Here is a 15,330-nt window from a genome sequence, read left to right as displayed (position 1 = left end):
AACATTAGGAGGAACTTCCTGACAGTAAGGGCTGTTCGACAATGGAATGCACTCCCTCGGAGGGTGATAGAGTCTCCTTCCTTGGAGGTCTTTAAACAGAGGCTGGATGGCCATCTGTCAGGGATGCTTTGATTTGGATTTCCTGCATGGCAGGGGGTTGGACTGGATGGCCCTAGTGGTCTCTTCCAACTCTATGATTCTATGATCCTTCAGTTGATGCTGCCCAAAACTGCATTGGCCTTTTTAGCTGCTGCATTGCACTGTTGACTCATGTTCAACTTGTGGTCTACTAGGACTCCTAGATCCCTTTCACAGATAGTCTTGTTAAACCAGGTGTCCCTATCCTATATCTATGGGTCTCTCTCTCTCTCTCTCTCTCTCTCTATATATATATATATATATATATTACCCTAAGTGCAGTTCCTTACATTTCTCAGTGCTGAAATTCATTTTCGTAGCTTTCCAATATATTCAGGTTATTTTGAAATTTGATCCTGTCCTCTGGGGGTATTAGCTACTCTTCTAAATTTGGTGTCATCTGCAAATTTAATAAACATGCCCTCTTTTCTTTCATCTAAGTCACTAATAAAAATGTTGAATAGCACTGGGCCCAGGACAGAACCCTGTGGGACCCCACTGGTCACTTCTCTCCAGGATGAAGAGGAGCCATTGCTGAGCACCCTTTGGGTTTGGCTGGTCAACCTATTACAAAGCCATTTGACGGTTTCATTGTCTAGCAAACATTTTACTATCTTGTTTGGAAGAATGTCATGGGGGACCTTGTCAAAGACCTTACCGAAATCAAGACCCAGCAAATCTTTCCAGGTGGAAAGAGTGGAGTAATGGAGGGTTCCTCTCCCAGCACTCTTCCCAACCTGGAAATGGTTGGTCCCTGCATTTCCAGAATGGGATGGGTAGAGGAAAGGACCTCAAAACAAGACCAACTTGGTAGTGCCTGAGCAGGTATATTTATAGACCCAAACATATCCTGGGGCAGTTTTGGGATTAAAAAGAAGTTCACAAGAGGCAAGATTAGAACTGGAAGTCTGTAAATGGCTGGAAAATAAGTGCAAATGTCTCTGGACAATGGCCTGTCTTCACAAGAGGGAAGTATTATTATTTTCTGTTCATATACACCTTCCAGAATACCCACACCAAAACTAAACCCAGACTCCTGTTTCCCACATTGCCCCTTTCCCTTCAAATCACACTTTGGGCTTGTCACCTTAGAGCCCTAAGATTACTATACCTATGGACCAGTGTGTGCGTGTTCCTTGTGAGTTTGTGGTTTTGAACATCGTCAATATATTAACAAAACACCATAAATGAACAATATCTAGGCAGAGGTTTTTAATATAATAGCAAAGGGATCAATAGAATGAAAGGATTCTTTAATACACCAACATAAAGGCTGGCTCACTACTAACTGACTCTTAATTCTCTTGTATGAATTACTTGGTGATGGGTGAGGGGCATCTTCCAACAAAAATACTTTCCACGCTCCAAGCACTTGAAGAGTTGCTAGCCTATGTTTCTTGATAATGAGTTAGGCTCACCTTTTGAATGAAGCTGTTTCCATACTCCAAACAATGGAACGGTTTCCCCCACGTATGAGTTGCTTAATGATGAGTGTGGTTTACCTTCTTATTGAAGCTCTATCCAAACTCTAAACATATCTATGGTTTTTCCCCGTGTGTCTTACTTGATGGAGAGCGAGCCTCATCTTCCAACAGAAGCTGTTTCCACATTCTGAGCATTTGAATGTTTTCCCCAAATGTGAGTTGTCTGATGCTGAGTGAGATTTCTCTTCTGACTAAATCTCTTTTCACACTCTAAAAATTTAAAGGGTTTCTCCCTTGTATGAGTTGTGTGATGACAAGTCAGGTTTACCTTCCTCTTAAAAGTCTTTCCACACAACAAGCATTTAAATGGTTTCTCCAGTGGGTGAGTTGCTTGAAGAAAATGAAGACCTGTCTTCTGACTGAAATTATTTTCACATGCTAAACATTTAAATTGGCTGAATCCTCGCTGCAGAAATAATCCGGTTTCACACCGCTTTAACTGCATTGCTCAAGGCTATGGAATTCTGGGAATTGTAATTTGGTGGGACATTTAGACTTCCGTCAGAGAGATCTGGGAACAACGCAATAAATTACAATTACCACGGGTAATCACTTCTTTAACCAGTTTCAAACGCAATTGAAGACTATATTAATCAGGGAAGCATTCCCAGGCATTGTGTGATTGTAGTTAATATTTGCTTTGATATGGGATATTCAATGTTTTTAATTTGTTGCTTGCTTATTTTATGTAACGTTATCTTGTATTATTACCTATTGTTTTATATAGATTTTGTTATTATACTGTAGAATGTATGCTATTGGCAGGTTTCATTTTTATCAATTTTTTAATTGTATGTACAGAGCTGTGTAAATTTACAGTGCTATCTAAATTTTAATAATAATAATAATAATAATAATAATAATAATAATAATAATAATAATTCCATAGAAATGAGCCCTAACATTTAAAGCGATGTCAAACTGCATTAATTCTGCTGTGTGGATTCAGCCATCAATTCTCCCTGCGTGGATTATTTGATGGAGAGACTTGTCATCCGGGTGAAACTCTTTCCACATTCCAACTATTTAAATAGTTTCTCTCTTGTGTGAATTCTTTGATGACGAGTAAGATTTATCTTCTGACTGAAACTTTCTCCACATTCCAGGCATTTGAATGGCTTTTCTCCTGTATGAATTCTTTGATGACAAGTAAGATGTGTCATCTGACTGAAACTGTTCCCACATTCCAGGCATTTGAATGGCTTTTCTCCTGTATGAACTCTTTGATGACGAGTGAGATCGCTCTTCTGACTGAATTCCTTTCCACATTCCAGGCATTTAAACGGTTTCATTCCTGTATGAATTATTTGATGACGAGTGAGATCTGTTTTCTGACTGAATTCCTTTCCACATTCCAGGCATTTAAATGGCTTCTCTCCTGCGTGAATTATTTGATGATGAGTGAGAGTTTGCTTCCGACTGAAACTCTTTCCACATTCCAGGCATTTAAATGGCTTCTCTCCTGTATGAATTCTTTGATGATAAGTGAGATCTCTCTTGCGACTGTATTTCTTTCCACATTCGAGGCAGTTAAATGGCTTCTCTCCTGTATGAATTCTTTGATGAAGAGTGAGATCTCCCTTCTGACTGAATTTCTTTCCACATTCCAAGCATTTAAATGGCTTCTCTCCTGTGTGAATTCTTTGATGATGAGTGAGACTTTGCTTCCAATTGAATTTCTTTCCACATTCTAAGCATTTAAATGGCTTTTCTCCCGTATGAATTCTTTGATGAAGAGTGAGATGTGTCTTCCGACTGAATTCCTTTCCACATTCCAGGCATTTAAATGTCTTCTCTCCTGTATGAATTATTTGATGAAAAGTGAGACTTTGCTTCCAATTGAATGTTTTTCCACATTCTAAGCATTTAAATGGCTTTTCTCCTGTATGAATTCTTTGATGACAAGTGAGATGTGTCTTCCGACTGAATTCCTTTCCACATTCCAGGCATTTAAATGGCTTCTCTCCTGTGTGAATTGTTTGATGATGAGTGAGACTTTGCTTCCAATTGAATGTTTTTCCACATTCTAAGCATTTAAATAGCTTCTCTCCTGTATGAATTCTCTGTTGACAAGAGAGATTTTTCTTTCTACTCAAACTTGTTCCACATTTTATTTTTTGTGTATGAATTCTTTCTACATTAATTCCCCTGTGAAGAGTAAGGCTTTCTTTACAACTGGCATTCCTCCAACTTTCAAAACAATCAGATTTACTCTGTTGCTCTCCTTTTTGTTTTATATTTTGAACAGAAATTCCATATAAATTTCCAGTCTGAGAAGCAGAAGCTTTATTCACATTCCTCTCCTGAATGCTGATTTTGCTTCCCTTTCTTTTCTTCTGTTGATATTGGATTCTTCGCAACAAAGACGTCTTTCGGTTTCTTACATGCGCTCTCTCTTGTCTATCACCACCTGGCAAAGGGAGAAACAATTTAGCCCCAGGCCAAAAGAGAAATAAAACTGTACTCAAGTACATTATTGACATCAATGTGCCCCAGTTGGAGCAGGGGATTTGACAGCAGTAGGCATCCAGTGTCTCTTCTGAGGGACCCTAGCTCGACTCAGCACCTTTCAATAGTTTTAGTAATATACAAATACTATAATAAAATGCATTATAATAAAGTGCAATATACATTTGGCAACTTTTATAGCTTATTAATTTTGTTAGTATTGATTAACATTATCATAAGTTTTTCTTATTATGTTGACATTGTAAGCCTTGTGGGCATGAGCTCTTTGCTTTGTTTCACATGTAAACAGTCGTAGGAGCATTTTTGGTTACAGTTCCAGGTAGAACTGTTTGCAATAAGTTAGTGGGCTACTTGTGACCCCTGCTGGACTGCGTCTCTAAAAGTGCAACTCCCCCCAACCAAAGATAAGGGAATGATGAGGGTGACAGTCCTACAACATATGGAGGTGCACATTCAGTAATAAAAATAATCTGACTTTGTCAGTGAGAACACACAGAAAAAAAATAAAAGGAAGAGATCTGGACACCTGCTGAACAGATTAGGCTTGTCGAGATCAATAGAGAATCAATGGCTTGCAATGTTGTGCCCATGAGGATGGTAGCTCAGCTCTTTGCCTTGAAACACATTCTGTAAAGCCGATATATACATTTGACAATAATTATATCAAATGAGATCCTTACCGATTTCGGAGAGCCAAGCCCTGTTATCCAATTGACTCAGCTTGCAGAAATACAACATGAGGGCAAAAAGAGGCTATAGGAATTCAAGAACACCAGCAAAGGCACTGGATCAGTCAGAAGAAAGAGGGATCATATAATTAGAGAGTTGAAAGATACCACAAGGACCATCCAGTCCAACTCCATTCTGCCATGCAAGAGATCACAATCAAAGCATCCTGACAGGTGGTCATTCAGGCTCTGTTTAAAGGCCCACAAGGAAGGAAAGCCCATTACACTGCAAGGGAATATGATCTGCTGTCGAACAGCTCTGTTCCTAATAATGTTTTAGGTCGAATCTTTTTTCCACTAGCTTCCATCCATTGTTCCAGGTCCTATTCTCTCGAGTAGTAGAAAACAAGCCTCCTCCCTCCTCAATATGACATCCCTTCAAATATTTAAACATGGTTATCATATCACCTCTTAACCTTCTCTTCTCCAGGCTAAACATACCCAGTTCATTAAGTTGTTCCTCATAGGGCATGGTTTCAAGACCCTTCACCATTTTAGTTGCCTTCCTTTGGACACACTTTAGTTTCTCAATGTCCTTTTTGAATGGTGGTGCCCAGAACTGGACACAATATTCCAGGTGGGGCCTGACCAAAGCAGAATAAAGTGGCACTATTACTTCCTTTGATCTAGACACTATACTTCTATTGATGTAGCCTAAAATGGCATTGGCCTTTTTAGCTGCCGCATTGCACTGTTGACTTTTCCCTGCACTGAATTTCATTTTGTTAGCTTTGGCCCAGCTTTCTAGTCTGGTCAGGACATTTTGAATTTTGATCCTGGGGTATTAGCTACTCTTCCTAATTTGGTGTCATCTGCAATTTGATAAGTATGCCCACAATTCTGTCATCTGAGTCATTATTCATTAGATGTTAATATGTTCGTATAGGTTGGTTTTATGTGTTCATTTGTCTATGTGGATTATTATGTACATTATTATGTATGTGTATTATTATGAGTATGTGTAATATATATAATATTTTAGAATTTCAATAAAGTACGTAAAACAACAACAATAATAAATGACTGTGTGATATGATGACCCTGCCCAAGATGTGTAACTGCATAAGCTAATTAATTACAGTCGGCCCTTCTTATACACGGATTTTTTATACACGGATTTAAGCATACACGGTTTGAAAATGTTCCAAAAAAGTATAAATTTACCTTGATTTTCCATTTTTTATAAGGTACACCATTTTGCTTTGTCATTATACTTAATGGGACTTGAGCATACACGGATTTTGTTATACACGGGGGATCTTGGAACCAAAACCCAGCGTATAACAAGGTTCCACTGTATATTAAAATTACCTCTGCTCAACCAACAGTATATAAACCCCACTCTCTTCCATGCCAGCATTCTAGATGCTGGTGAAATATCAGGAATAAACTTCTAGAACACAGCATCATAGCCTGAAAAACCTTTTACTGTATTCAGCTAAAGTCTAGAATGCTTGTCTGACTATGCCTGCCTTTTCCTTTCCACTGTATAACAAATTTCAGGAGAACATGATCACTCCCATCTAAGGATCCCACTACTTGCACCCCATTAACCAAGTCATCCCTCTTGGTTAGGATCAGATCTAAAATAGCTGACTCCCTTGTTGCCTCTTCTACCTTTTGGACAATGAAGCTATCTTCCAGGCAAGTGAGGAATTTGCTAGACCTTAAGGTTTTGCCTGAGTTTGACTTCCAGCAAATATCCAGACAGCCATCACTACTACATCTATCCTTTCTGAGTGAGTTGCCATCTGTTCTACAAAGTCATCATCCAGTTCCTCCGTCTGACTTGGGAGTCTGTAGTAGACACCCACAATAACATCCTTGTTGTTTCCCTCCCCTTTAATTTTTATCCAAATGCTCTCCACCTGGCTTCCAGAGTTGATGTCCTGGATCTTCACTGGTGTAAATGTCCCTGACATATAAGGCTATTCCTCCCCCTTTCCTGTTTGGCCTATTTATCTTTTAAAAAGTTATATTTTTCTACATTCTCTATTTCTACATTCTAATCATGTGAGTCATTCTCACCCAGAGAGGCCACAATAGCCCAATTCTCCTCCATGACTTCTCTGTGAAGGGCCTTTTGGTCCGGATCCAGCAAGGCCCACTCTCCCGTGTTGAAAGACACAGTCAACTCCTCAAAAGTCACCTGGAAGAAGAAATAGTGAGCCAAAATTACTAACCCAGTCAGAAGATAAAACTATGTAACTTGGGTTTTCCCAGTTTATTTCAGTTAAAAATGCCAGGCTGGGCAAGTATGATGGAAGGAAAGAAAAAGACAGAAAATGCTTCAGGCCCTTAGAGAAGATAAACCTTCCAGGCCCTCCAGAAATCCTGTTCCCTATCCAGTGGTATCACTAGGGGGTGCAGATTTGTACTAGGAGACATCTTAAAGGGGGGCATGACACCCAACATCTGCCTTTTGGTAGAAATAGGCAATGGTATTTTGCATGTGTCCCTTTTGAAACATTTAAGAGATGGTGTGGGGGGTGTGCAAAGCTCAGTGGGAGGGGAATGGAGAGGCCCTAGGCTTTAAAAATTAAATTTTAACTTTTAAATAATTTTTTAAAACCCCACATCTTACCAAAATTTAACTTTAATCACATTAAACTATGTACATGTAAATACATTTAGGCTTTGTGAATGATAATGAGTGGGATAATTTTAATTTTGGTAGTTTTTTATATAAGGTATTGCACTTAGGGTGGAAAAATGAAAAGCACAGATATAGGATGGGGGACACCTGAGAGCCCTTATACGTGTGAAAGGGATCTAGGAGTCCAATTAGAATACAAGCTGAACATGAGTCAACAGTGTGATGCTGCAGCTAAAAAGGCCAATGCGATTCTAGGCTGCATCAATAGAAATATAGTGTCTAGATCAAGGGAAATAATAGTGCCACTCTATTCTGCTTTGGTCAGACTCCATGTGGAATACTGTGTCCAGTTCTGGGCACCACAATTCAAAAAGGACATTGAGAAACTGGAGCGTGTCCAGAGGAGAGAGACAAAAATGGTGAAGGGTTTGGAAACCATGCCCTATGAGGAACGACTTAGGGAGCTGGGGATGTTTAGCCTGGAGAAGAGAAGGTTAAGGGGTGATATGATATCCCTGTTTAAAAATTTGAAGGGATGTCATATTGAGGAGGGAGCAAGCTTGTTTCCTGCTGCTCCAGAGAACAGGACCCAGAACAATGGATGCAAACTGCAGAAAAAGAGATTGCACCTCAACATTAGGAAGACCTTCCTGACAGTAAGGGCTGTTCAACAGTGGAACAAACTCCCTTGGAGTGCAGTGGAGTCTCCTTCCTTAGAGGTCTTTAAACAGAGGCTGGATGGCCACCTGTCAGGAATGCTTTGATTGAGAGTTCCTGCATGGCAGAATGGGGTTGGACTGGATGGCCCTTGGGGTCTCTTCCAATTCTACGATTCTATGATTCTATGTCACAACTGTTACCAATAATAATAATAAAATTTTATTTCTATACCGCTGTTCCAAAGATCACAGCAGTGTACAGCAAGATAAAAACAGATAAAAACATCACAACCCCCTTCCCCAACAATATCACAAATAGCAATAAAAATATTTACAAATAATACAATACATTCAGTGATAGATGGGAATTATGATTTATGAGTAACAGTAGTGCAAAAAACAGTACTGAGGATTCTCTATGGTGGAGTATGGGAGCAGAAACTACCAGTTACAAGTTTTACCCCTATATGATCCCAGGTCTCAGAAGCTGTTCTCAGGGCATCAGAATTAAGAGTCGAGTCAGTAGTTCTTGGCCCTGGCAGTCTTCCATCTTCTGGAGGGACACAAAAGGCAAGAGTGAGTCTTGTCTAGATCAAGGAAAGTAATAGTGCCACTCTATTCTGCTTTGGTCAGGACCCACCTGGAATACTGTGTCCACTTCTGGGCACTAAAATTTAAAAAGGATGTTGAGAAACTGGAGCGTGTCCAAAGGAGGGCAACTAAAATGGTGGTCTGGAAACCGTGCCCTATGAGGAACGACTTAGGGAGCTGGGGATGATTAGCCTGGAGAAGAGAAGGTTAAGAGGTGATAAGATAGCCCTATTTTAATATTTGAAGGGATGTCATATTGAGGAGGGAGGGAGCTTGCTTTCTGCTGCTCCAGAGACTAGGACCCGGAACAATGGATGTAAGCTGCAGGAAAAGAGATTCCACCTCAACATTAGGAGGAACTTCCTGACAGTAAGGCCTGTTCGACCGTGGAACAAACTCCCTTGGAGTGCAGTGGAGTCTCCTTCCTTGGAGGTCTTTAAGCAGAGGTTGGATGGCCATCTGTTGGGGATGTTTTGATTTAGATGTCCTGCATGGCAGAATGGGGTTGGACTGGATGGCCCTTGTGGTCTCTTCCAACTCTATGATTCTATGATTGTTTACCATTCCCTCAATTAATGATTTGGGTCTTTTGAAATTCAGCCCAACAGAGGCAAAGCCAGATGTTTCAGGTGTCTTTGTTGAGTAACCATGCATCACAATGGAATTAGTGTAAACAAGATAAAATCTGAATCAATAAAAATATTTTAAAAAACAATCTAAGGAAATAAGAATGGAATAACTGCCAAAATTAAAGTCTGAAACTGTGGGTGTATTGATTTGGAAGAAATCTTTAGTCACTGAAGTGTTTAATAAAAAAAAACCCACAAATTTTGAATTGGCATCAGAATGAATCCAATCTCCTTTGGAGGCAATCTATTCCACTATCAAACAACACTTACATGTTCTTACCACTTTTTAGGTGTCATCTCTTTTATTGTCATTTCAATCCATTGGTTCATGTTGTAGCCTCTGGGGAAGCAAAAATATCAACTAGCTCCATCTTGTAAATGACATCCTTTTAGATATTTAAAGACAGCTATCATGTCGCTTCTCTGTCTTTTCTAACCTAAACATATCCAGCTCCCTTAGTCATTCCTCATAGGACTTGGTTCCCACACTTTTGATCATCTCAGTCACCATTATCTGGATCTGTTCCAGCTTGTCAATATCCTTTTTGAACTGTTGTGTCCAGACCTGGACACACACTTCCAAGTAATGTCCAAAACAGAGCATAGTGGCACTACTGCTACTTCTCTCGATCTTTGAATTCAGACCAGAAATGCATTGGCATCCAGTGTAATTTATTTAATGCTGCATGATATGTACAAATGTTTCAGGCAATTACCCACCTGCTACATTTTCCACTAGCTGTAGCTTCTGAGTTGTCTTCAAGGTCAGCCACACAGAGAGTGCATTTCAGTGACCGAATTGCAAGGTTATCAGTGATCTAATTGAGACTAATGTGTGAACTACTGTGGCCAGGTTGTCCATTCGCAGGGAATCTGCTGTCGAGAATTCTTTGGTTTGGAACTTTATACACAGGCTGGACCTCAGCTTTTAACATGTTACCTGAAGCCCTCTCACTACTTCCAATCGAGCCAATTTAATTCCCCCATTGAATACAATTGTGGGTGCCCTCCTAGGACCCCAGTATTTTGAGTAACAGTTAGCATCTCCCTATATTCAGGCTCAGGGGGAAATTGCTGCAACACATCTATTATATGTATATTGAGGAGAGAGGACCAAAGTGAAGAATGCCCTCCTTCATGCTTACCCAATGAGATGGCATTTTCTGAACCCTTCTGTAGGATCTGCAAGGACTGCACTCTCTGTCCGGAGTCTAAGAACGCCTTTTCTGTCTCCAGGATTTCAGTGGCCTTTTCTCCCAACAGGTCCTGGGGGAAAAACAGCATTAATGATTAGAAAGGGAAGGATGAGAAATCAAACAGAACTACAGGGGAGGAGGATCTGCCTTTTAATGTTGATTTCCAGAAAACATTGGTCACTGTACTAGAAGGGATTTATTTCAAAATGATATTTCTAAAGTCCCAGCCTGAAAGGCTCTCACCTGCTGCTTGTCCTGCTGCTTCTGCTCCTCTGCCTGGCTCAGGAGGAAGCCTTCGGCCAGGGCCACCGCCTGGGAACTGGTCTCTGCCCCACATTCCTTGACCCAGCTGGCCATCTCTGGGGGAAGGACGGCCAGGAACTGCTCCAGGAGCACCAGGTCCAGCATCTGACTCTTGGTGTGCCTTTCTGGCTTCAGCCACTGATGGCAAAGACTGGAGAGTCGGCTGCAAATCCCTCGGGGGCCCTCAGCCTCCTCATAGCAAAACTGCCTGAAGGACTGGCACTGACCCTCTGGACAGAGCAGCTGCTTCTCCTCCTGATCCTCCTCCTTCATGGCTCCTCTTTCCCTGAACTCTCCTTTGCTCTGAACCTGAACAGAACAGGGAGGCTGTCTTGATTCAGGGCCACCTGAGTCCTCCTTTTCCAGGTTTGAATGGTGCTCCTAGGCAGAACCTGAATGAGGTTGAAGTATTTCTTATGTCTTCTTCCTCAGGCAAAAGACTGACCAAACTGGTACCAAATATCAAAACCTACAAAGAACCAAGATGTTCTGTGAAGCAGCCATTATGTACATTCTTTGAAGGGAATGACGTGCTTTAAAATAAAATCTAAGCCGGAAACTTGCTCATTTTTATATATATATTTTTGGTACAGAAGAGAACAGCCATGATGCAAAGAGCAAAACAGAAATTGTACCTGTTGGGTTTGGGCAGGGGGGACCCTTCCCTACTTGGCCTCAAACTCACATTTTTTCATTCTTCCTTGTCATTAAACAGAGAATCTGTGAACATCTAGAAGGGAATGCCATGATCACAAAACATCATCATAGGTTTCTGAAAAGCAAGTCATGCTAGACTAATCTGATCTCTCTCTCTCTTTTTAAATATATAAAACTACCAGTTGGTAGAGGAAGGAAATTCTGCGGCCATGAAGAAGAAATTGTAATGGTTTGACATCACATTTTATTAAGGGAAATATGTTCTATTCTTTTTATTTTCTTCTGAATATTTCCTTTCCTTGGACTCTATTAAAACTGTAAAAATTTATATAAAGAATAATTTAAAGAATATTGGCTGGATAATAACTGAAAAAGAAATAAGTAACAAGAAATGAAAGGAGAGAAAAGGATTTAAATTTCTTTATTGAATGGAATTAATATACTATATTTCAAATATTTAATGAAAATAACACAGATATTTATATGTTCAAACATAGAAAACTAGTTATTTAAGTGAGATGAGGTCTGTAAGAAACAGGAACAGAGGAAAATTTGAGACTGTGCTGTTAAAATATATTAGGTTATTAGAAGATAAGCATCTAAGGGGAAACAACAGGAGGATGGGAAAGAGAGGAAACAAAGAGAATTGTAAAGAAGAATCGTGAAGCTTTGTTTTTATATACTTGTGTTATATATTCTTGAATGTACAATGTATATATTGATAATAAATATTATATTAATAATAATAATAATAATAATAAACTACCAGTTGATAGATGAAGGGAATTCTGTGGCTATAGCATATCTTGATTTCAGTAAGGCTTTTAACAAAGTCCCCCATGATATTCTTGCAAAAACCCTTGCAAAATGTGGGCTATACAATGCTACAGTTAGATGGATTCATAATTAGGTGACCACCCAAACCCAAAGGATACTCTGCAATGCCTCCTCTTCATCCTGGAGAGAAGTGACCAGTGGGGTCCCACAGGGTGCTATTCAACATTATTGTCAATGACTTGTATGAAAGAATAGAAGGCATGCTTATCAAATTTGAAGATGACACTAAAATAGGGGGAGTAGCTAATACTCCAAAGGAGAGAATCAAAATTCAAAATGGGCCAAAACTAACAAAATATAAATCTGGGCCAAAACTAACAAAATGAATTTCAACAGAGAGAAATGTATGGTACTGCACTTAAAGTGGAAAAATTAAATGCAGAGATATAGGATAGGGGACACACCTGGCTTGACAACAGTACATGTGAAAAAGATCTAGGAATCCTAGTAGGCCACAAGTTGAACATGAGTCAGCAGTGTGATGCATGCAGCTGCTTAAAAAAGTCAATGTGATTCTAGACTGCATCAACACAAGTATAGTGCCTAGGTAGAGTGAACTAACAGTACTATTCTATTCTGCTTTGATCAGGCCTAACTTGAAATACTGTGTCCAGTTCTGGGCAAACAATTCAAAAGGGATATGGACAAGCTGGAGTGTGTCCAGAGGACGGTGATCAAAATGGTGAAGGGTTTAGAAACCATGCCTTATGAGGAGTGTCTTATCGAACTGGGTATGTTTAGCCTGGAGAAGAGTAGGTTAAAAGGTGATATGATATCCCCATTTTAATACTTGAAAGGATATCGTACAGAGGATGGAGAGAGTTTTTTCTACTTCTCCAGAGAATAGGACATGGAGCAACAGATTCAATCTACAGGAAAAAAGATTCCACATCAAGATTATGAGGATCTTCCTGACACCCGCACAAAGTGGTGGAGACTCCTTCTTTGGAGGTCTTTAAACAGAAGCTGGATCATTATGTCAAGGATGCTTTGATTGTGAGTTCCTGCATGGCAGGGGTTGGACTGGATGGCCCTTGTGGTCTCTTCCAACTCTACAATTCTAGGATTGTTTGATCTGCCCTTAACAGCTTCCCCTCTCTTTGCCTTCTTCTCTTCCTGTCTCCCACCTCCCCATTTCAGCTAGTCTATTAAATTATATTTCTGCATATGGGAACCTCTGGAGTACCTACTGAGCAAGGCACACCCTTTCAGCCTCAGGAAGGCAATGGCAAACCTCCTCTGGACACATCTTGCCAAGAAAACCCTGTGATAGATTTGTCTTAGGGACTGTGTAAACCGGCCGTTAAAGCCGGCCTGGGGGTAGAGTCTGGGTGTGGCATCCTTACTTTTAATTTAAAAAAACAACCCTAAAGGTCACCATGGGCCAAAACAGACTGCAGAAATAATCTAGGTTGAGACCACTTTAATTGCCCTGGCTCAATGCTAGGAAATTCTGGGAACTGTAGTTTTGTGAGACATTGAATCTTCCCTGTTAGAGAGCTCTGGTCCCACAACAAATTAAAGTTCTCAAAATTCCCTAGCATTGAGCCAGGGCAGTTAAAGTGGTCCCAAGATGGATTATTTCTGCAGTCTGTTTTGCCCCTTAGAGACAGACCCTATTGTAGGGTTTTCTTGGCAGGTTTCTGCAGAAGGAAGTTGACATTCCCATTCTCTGAGGCTGAAAGAGTGTGACTTGCCTAAGGCCACTCAGTGAGTTTCCATGGCAGAGTGGGATTTGAATTCTGGTCTCCCAGTGTCCTAGTCCAGGGATCTATTGTGATTATTAATGTATTATGAGAAGCAAAGCAAAGCTTGCCTTGCAGCTGCCTTAGCACTCAAGCTGCATGAAGAAAAGCTGCCCTGGTTCCCTTACTTTTGAGTAGGAAATAGGGCCCCAAATTTCTACTAACTGCCACTGTCTATTGATCCGAGACTCTCAGGATTTAGTGATACAGTGAGAAGTGACTGAATGAAGGATTTTCCACTCTTTTTGTTCTTCTTCAAGTTGTTTTTGACTTAGAATAACCCTAAGGTGAGCTTATCATGGTGTTTCTTGGCACATTTTGTCCAGAGGAGGGTTGCCATTGCCTTTCTCTGAGGTTGTGTGTGACTTTCCCATCAGGTTTCATGGTTGAGCTGGGAACTGAACCCTGGTCTCCATCGTCATAATCCAACACTTAAACCATTATGTTACCTCTGATATTTTAGAGACTTCTCTTCTAGTCTTCCCCCAGAAGTTTGCTGCTCCAGAGAGTAGTACATGGAGCAATGGATTCAAACTGCAGAAAAGGGATTCCCTCTCGATATTAGGAAGAACTTCCTGACAGTAAGAACTATTCAATAGTGGAACGTGGAGTTGTTAGCGTGGTTGCACAGTGTGCATAGGATCACACTGAAGCTTGGCAGCAGGATGGCCACCTGAGAAGCGATGAGAAGCTGTCTGCATGCAAGAGAAATTCCTCTCTACCTCCAGAAGCTGATGAAGGAGACTTGAGGCAGATGTCTCATAATGAGGCTCTTTATAATCTTGTTGTTCTATGTACAAGCTTGTCTTCTCCAACAAAACTACTCGCACAACACCATCAACCCACACTGTGCAATGAGGCCCCACCCTTATATACACTTGTGCCATGTGGCCACTTAGTCCAGCTTCTTCCTGGTGTGTCACCTTAAACCTAGTCCCCCAGGCAGGGTGACTCAGTGCTTTTGCAGCACTTTTGCAGCACTTTCCAGCTCATGATGACATCAGTGTGACAGCACATCCTGTGACTCAGCACAGCCCAAATGCTTAGTCCTATAGTTACCTTGTCACCTACATCTGGACATTTTCCCTCTGGATCATATTCCAACAGGAGTCTTCTTTGGAGGTTTTTAAATAGAGGCTGGATGGCCATCTATCACAGGGAGTGCTTTGATTGTGTATTCCTGCATGGCGGAACAGGGTTGGATTGGATGGCCCTTGAGGTCCCTTCCTAGGATTCTAGGATTGCGATAGATAGATAGATAGATAGATAGATAGATAGATAGATAGATAGATAGATAG

At 40.6% G+C, this 15,330-nt stretch overlaps 2 protein-coding genes across 2 annotated transcripts; both read right to left on the bottom strand.

Annotated features, from left to right (window-relative positions):
• Positions 1 to 2,513: 2,513 nt before the first annotated feature.
• Positions 2,514 to 8,620, bottom strand: LOC121921968 (zinc finger protein OZF-like). Its single transcript, XM_042450776.1, has 3 exons — positions 8,536 to 8,620; positions 6,848 to 6,968; positions 2,514 to 4,032 (listed from the first exon to the last, which is right to left on the bottom strand). Exons 2-3 carry the CDS (start codon positions 6,879 to 6,881, stop codon positions 2,645 to 2,647), a joined length of 1,422 nt encoding a protein of 473 aa, XP_042306710.1. The 5' UTR covers positions 6,882 to 6,968; positions 8,536 to 8,620; the 3' UTR covers positions 2,514 to 2,644.
• A 1,134-nt stretch (positions 8,621 to 9,754) lies between these two features.
• LOC121923474 (zinc finger and SCAN domain-containing protein 31-like) lies at positions 9,755 to 11,254 on the bottom strand. Its single transcript, XM_042453929.1, has 3 exons — positions 10,734 to 11,254; positions 10,440 to 10,560; positions 9,755 to 9,870 (listed from the first exon to the last, which is right to left on the bottom strand). Exons 1-3 carry the CDS (start codon positions 11,064 to 11,066, stop codon positions 9,755 to 9,757), a joined length of 570 nt encoding a protein of 189 aa, XP_042309863.1. The 5' UTR covers positions 11,067 to 11,254.
• Between the last annotated feature and the right edge of the window lie 4,076 nt (positions 11,255 to 15,330).

Source organism: Sceloporus undulatus, chromosome 2 (assembly GCF_019175285.1).
Source record: "Sceloporus undulatus isolate JIND9_A2432 ecotype Alabama chromosome 2, SceUnd_v1.1, whole genome shotgun sequence".
NCBI classification, from domain to species: domain Eukaryota; kingdom Metazoa; phylum Chordata; class Lepidosauria; order Squamata; family Phrynosomatidae; genus Sceloporus; species Sceloporus undulatus.
The sequence above is the reverse complement of the archived record's forward strand: the minus strand, read 5'-3'. Positions and strand labels throughout refer to the sequence as shown.

What these genes read in the sequence shown, in the direction of transcription:
- LOC121921968 (XM_042450776.1), bottom strand. Translation starts at nt 6,881, where the DNA reads ATGGAGGAGAATTGGGCTATTGTGGCCTCTCTGG. An exon ending in GGCTATTGTGGCCTCTCTGG is followed by an intron (nt 4,033 to 6,847) that starts GTGAGAATGACT and finishes TCCCTTTGCCAG; the next exon opens with GTGGTGATAGACAAGAGAGA.
- LOC121923474 (XM_042453929.1), bottom strand. Translation starts at nt 11,066, where the DNA reads ATGAAGGAGGAGGATCAGGAGGAGAAGCAGCTGCTCTGTCCAGAGGGT. An exon ending in AGCAGCAGGACAAGCAGCAG is followed by an intron (nt 10,561 to 10,733) that starts GTGAGAGCCTTT and finishes TTTTTCCCCCAG; the next exon opens with GACCTGTTGGGAGAAAAGGC. An exon ending in AGAAAATGCCATCTCATTGG is followed by an intron (nt 9,871 to 10,439) that starts GTAAGCATGAAG and finishes ATTACTTGGAAG; the next exon opens with TGTGTGTCCAGGTCTGGACA.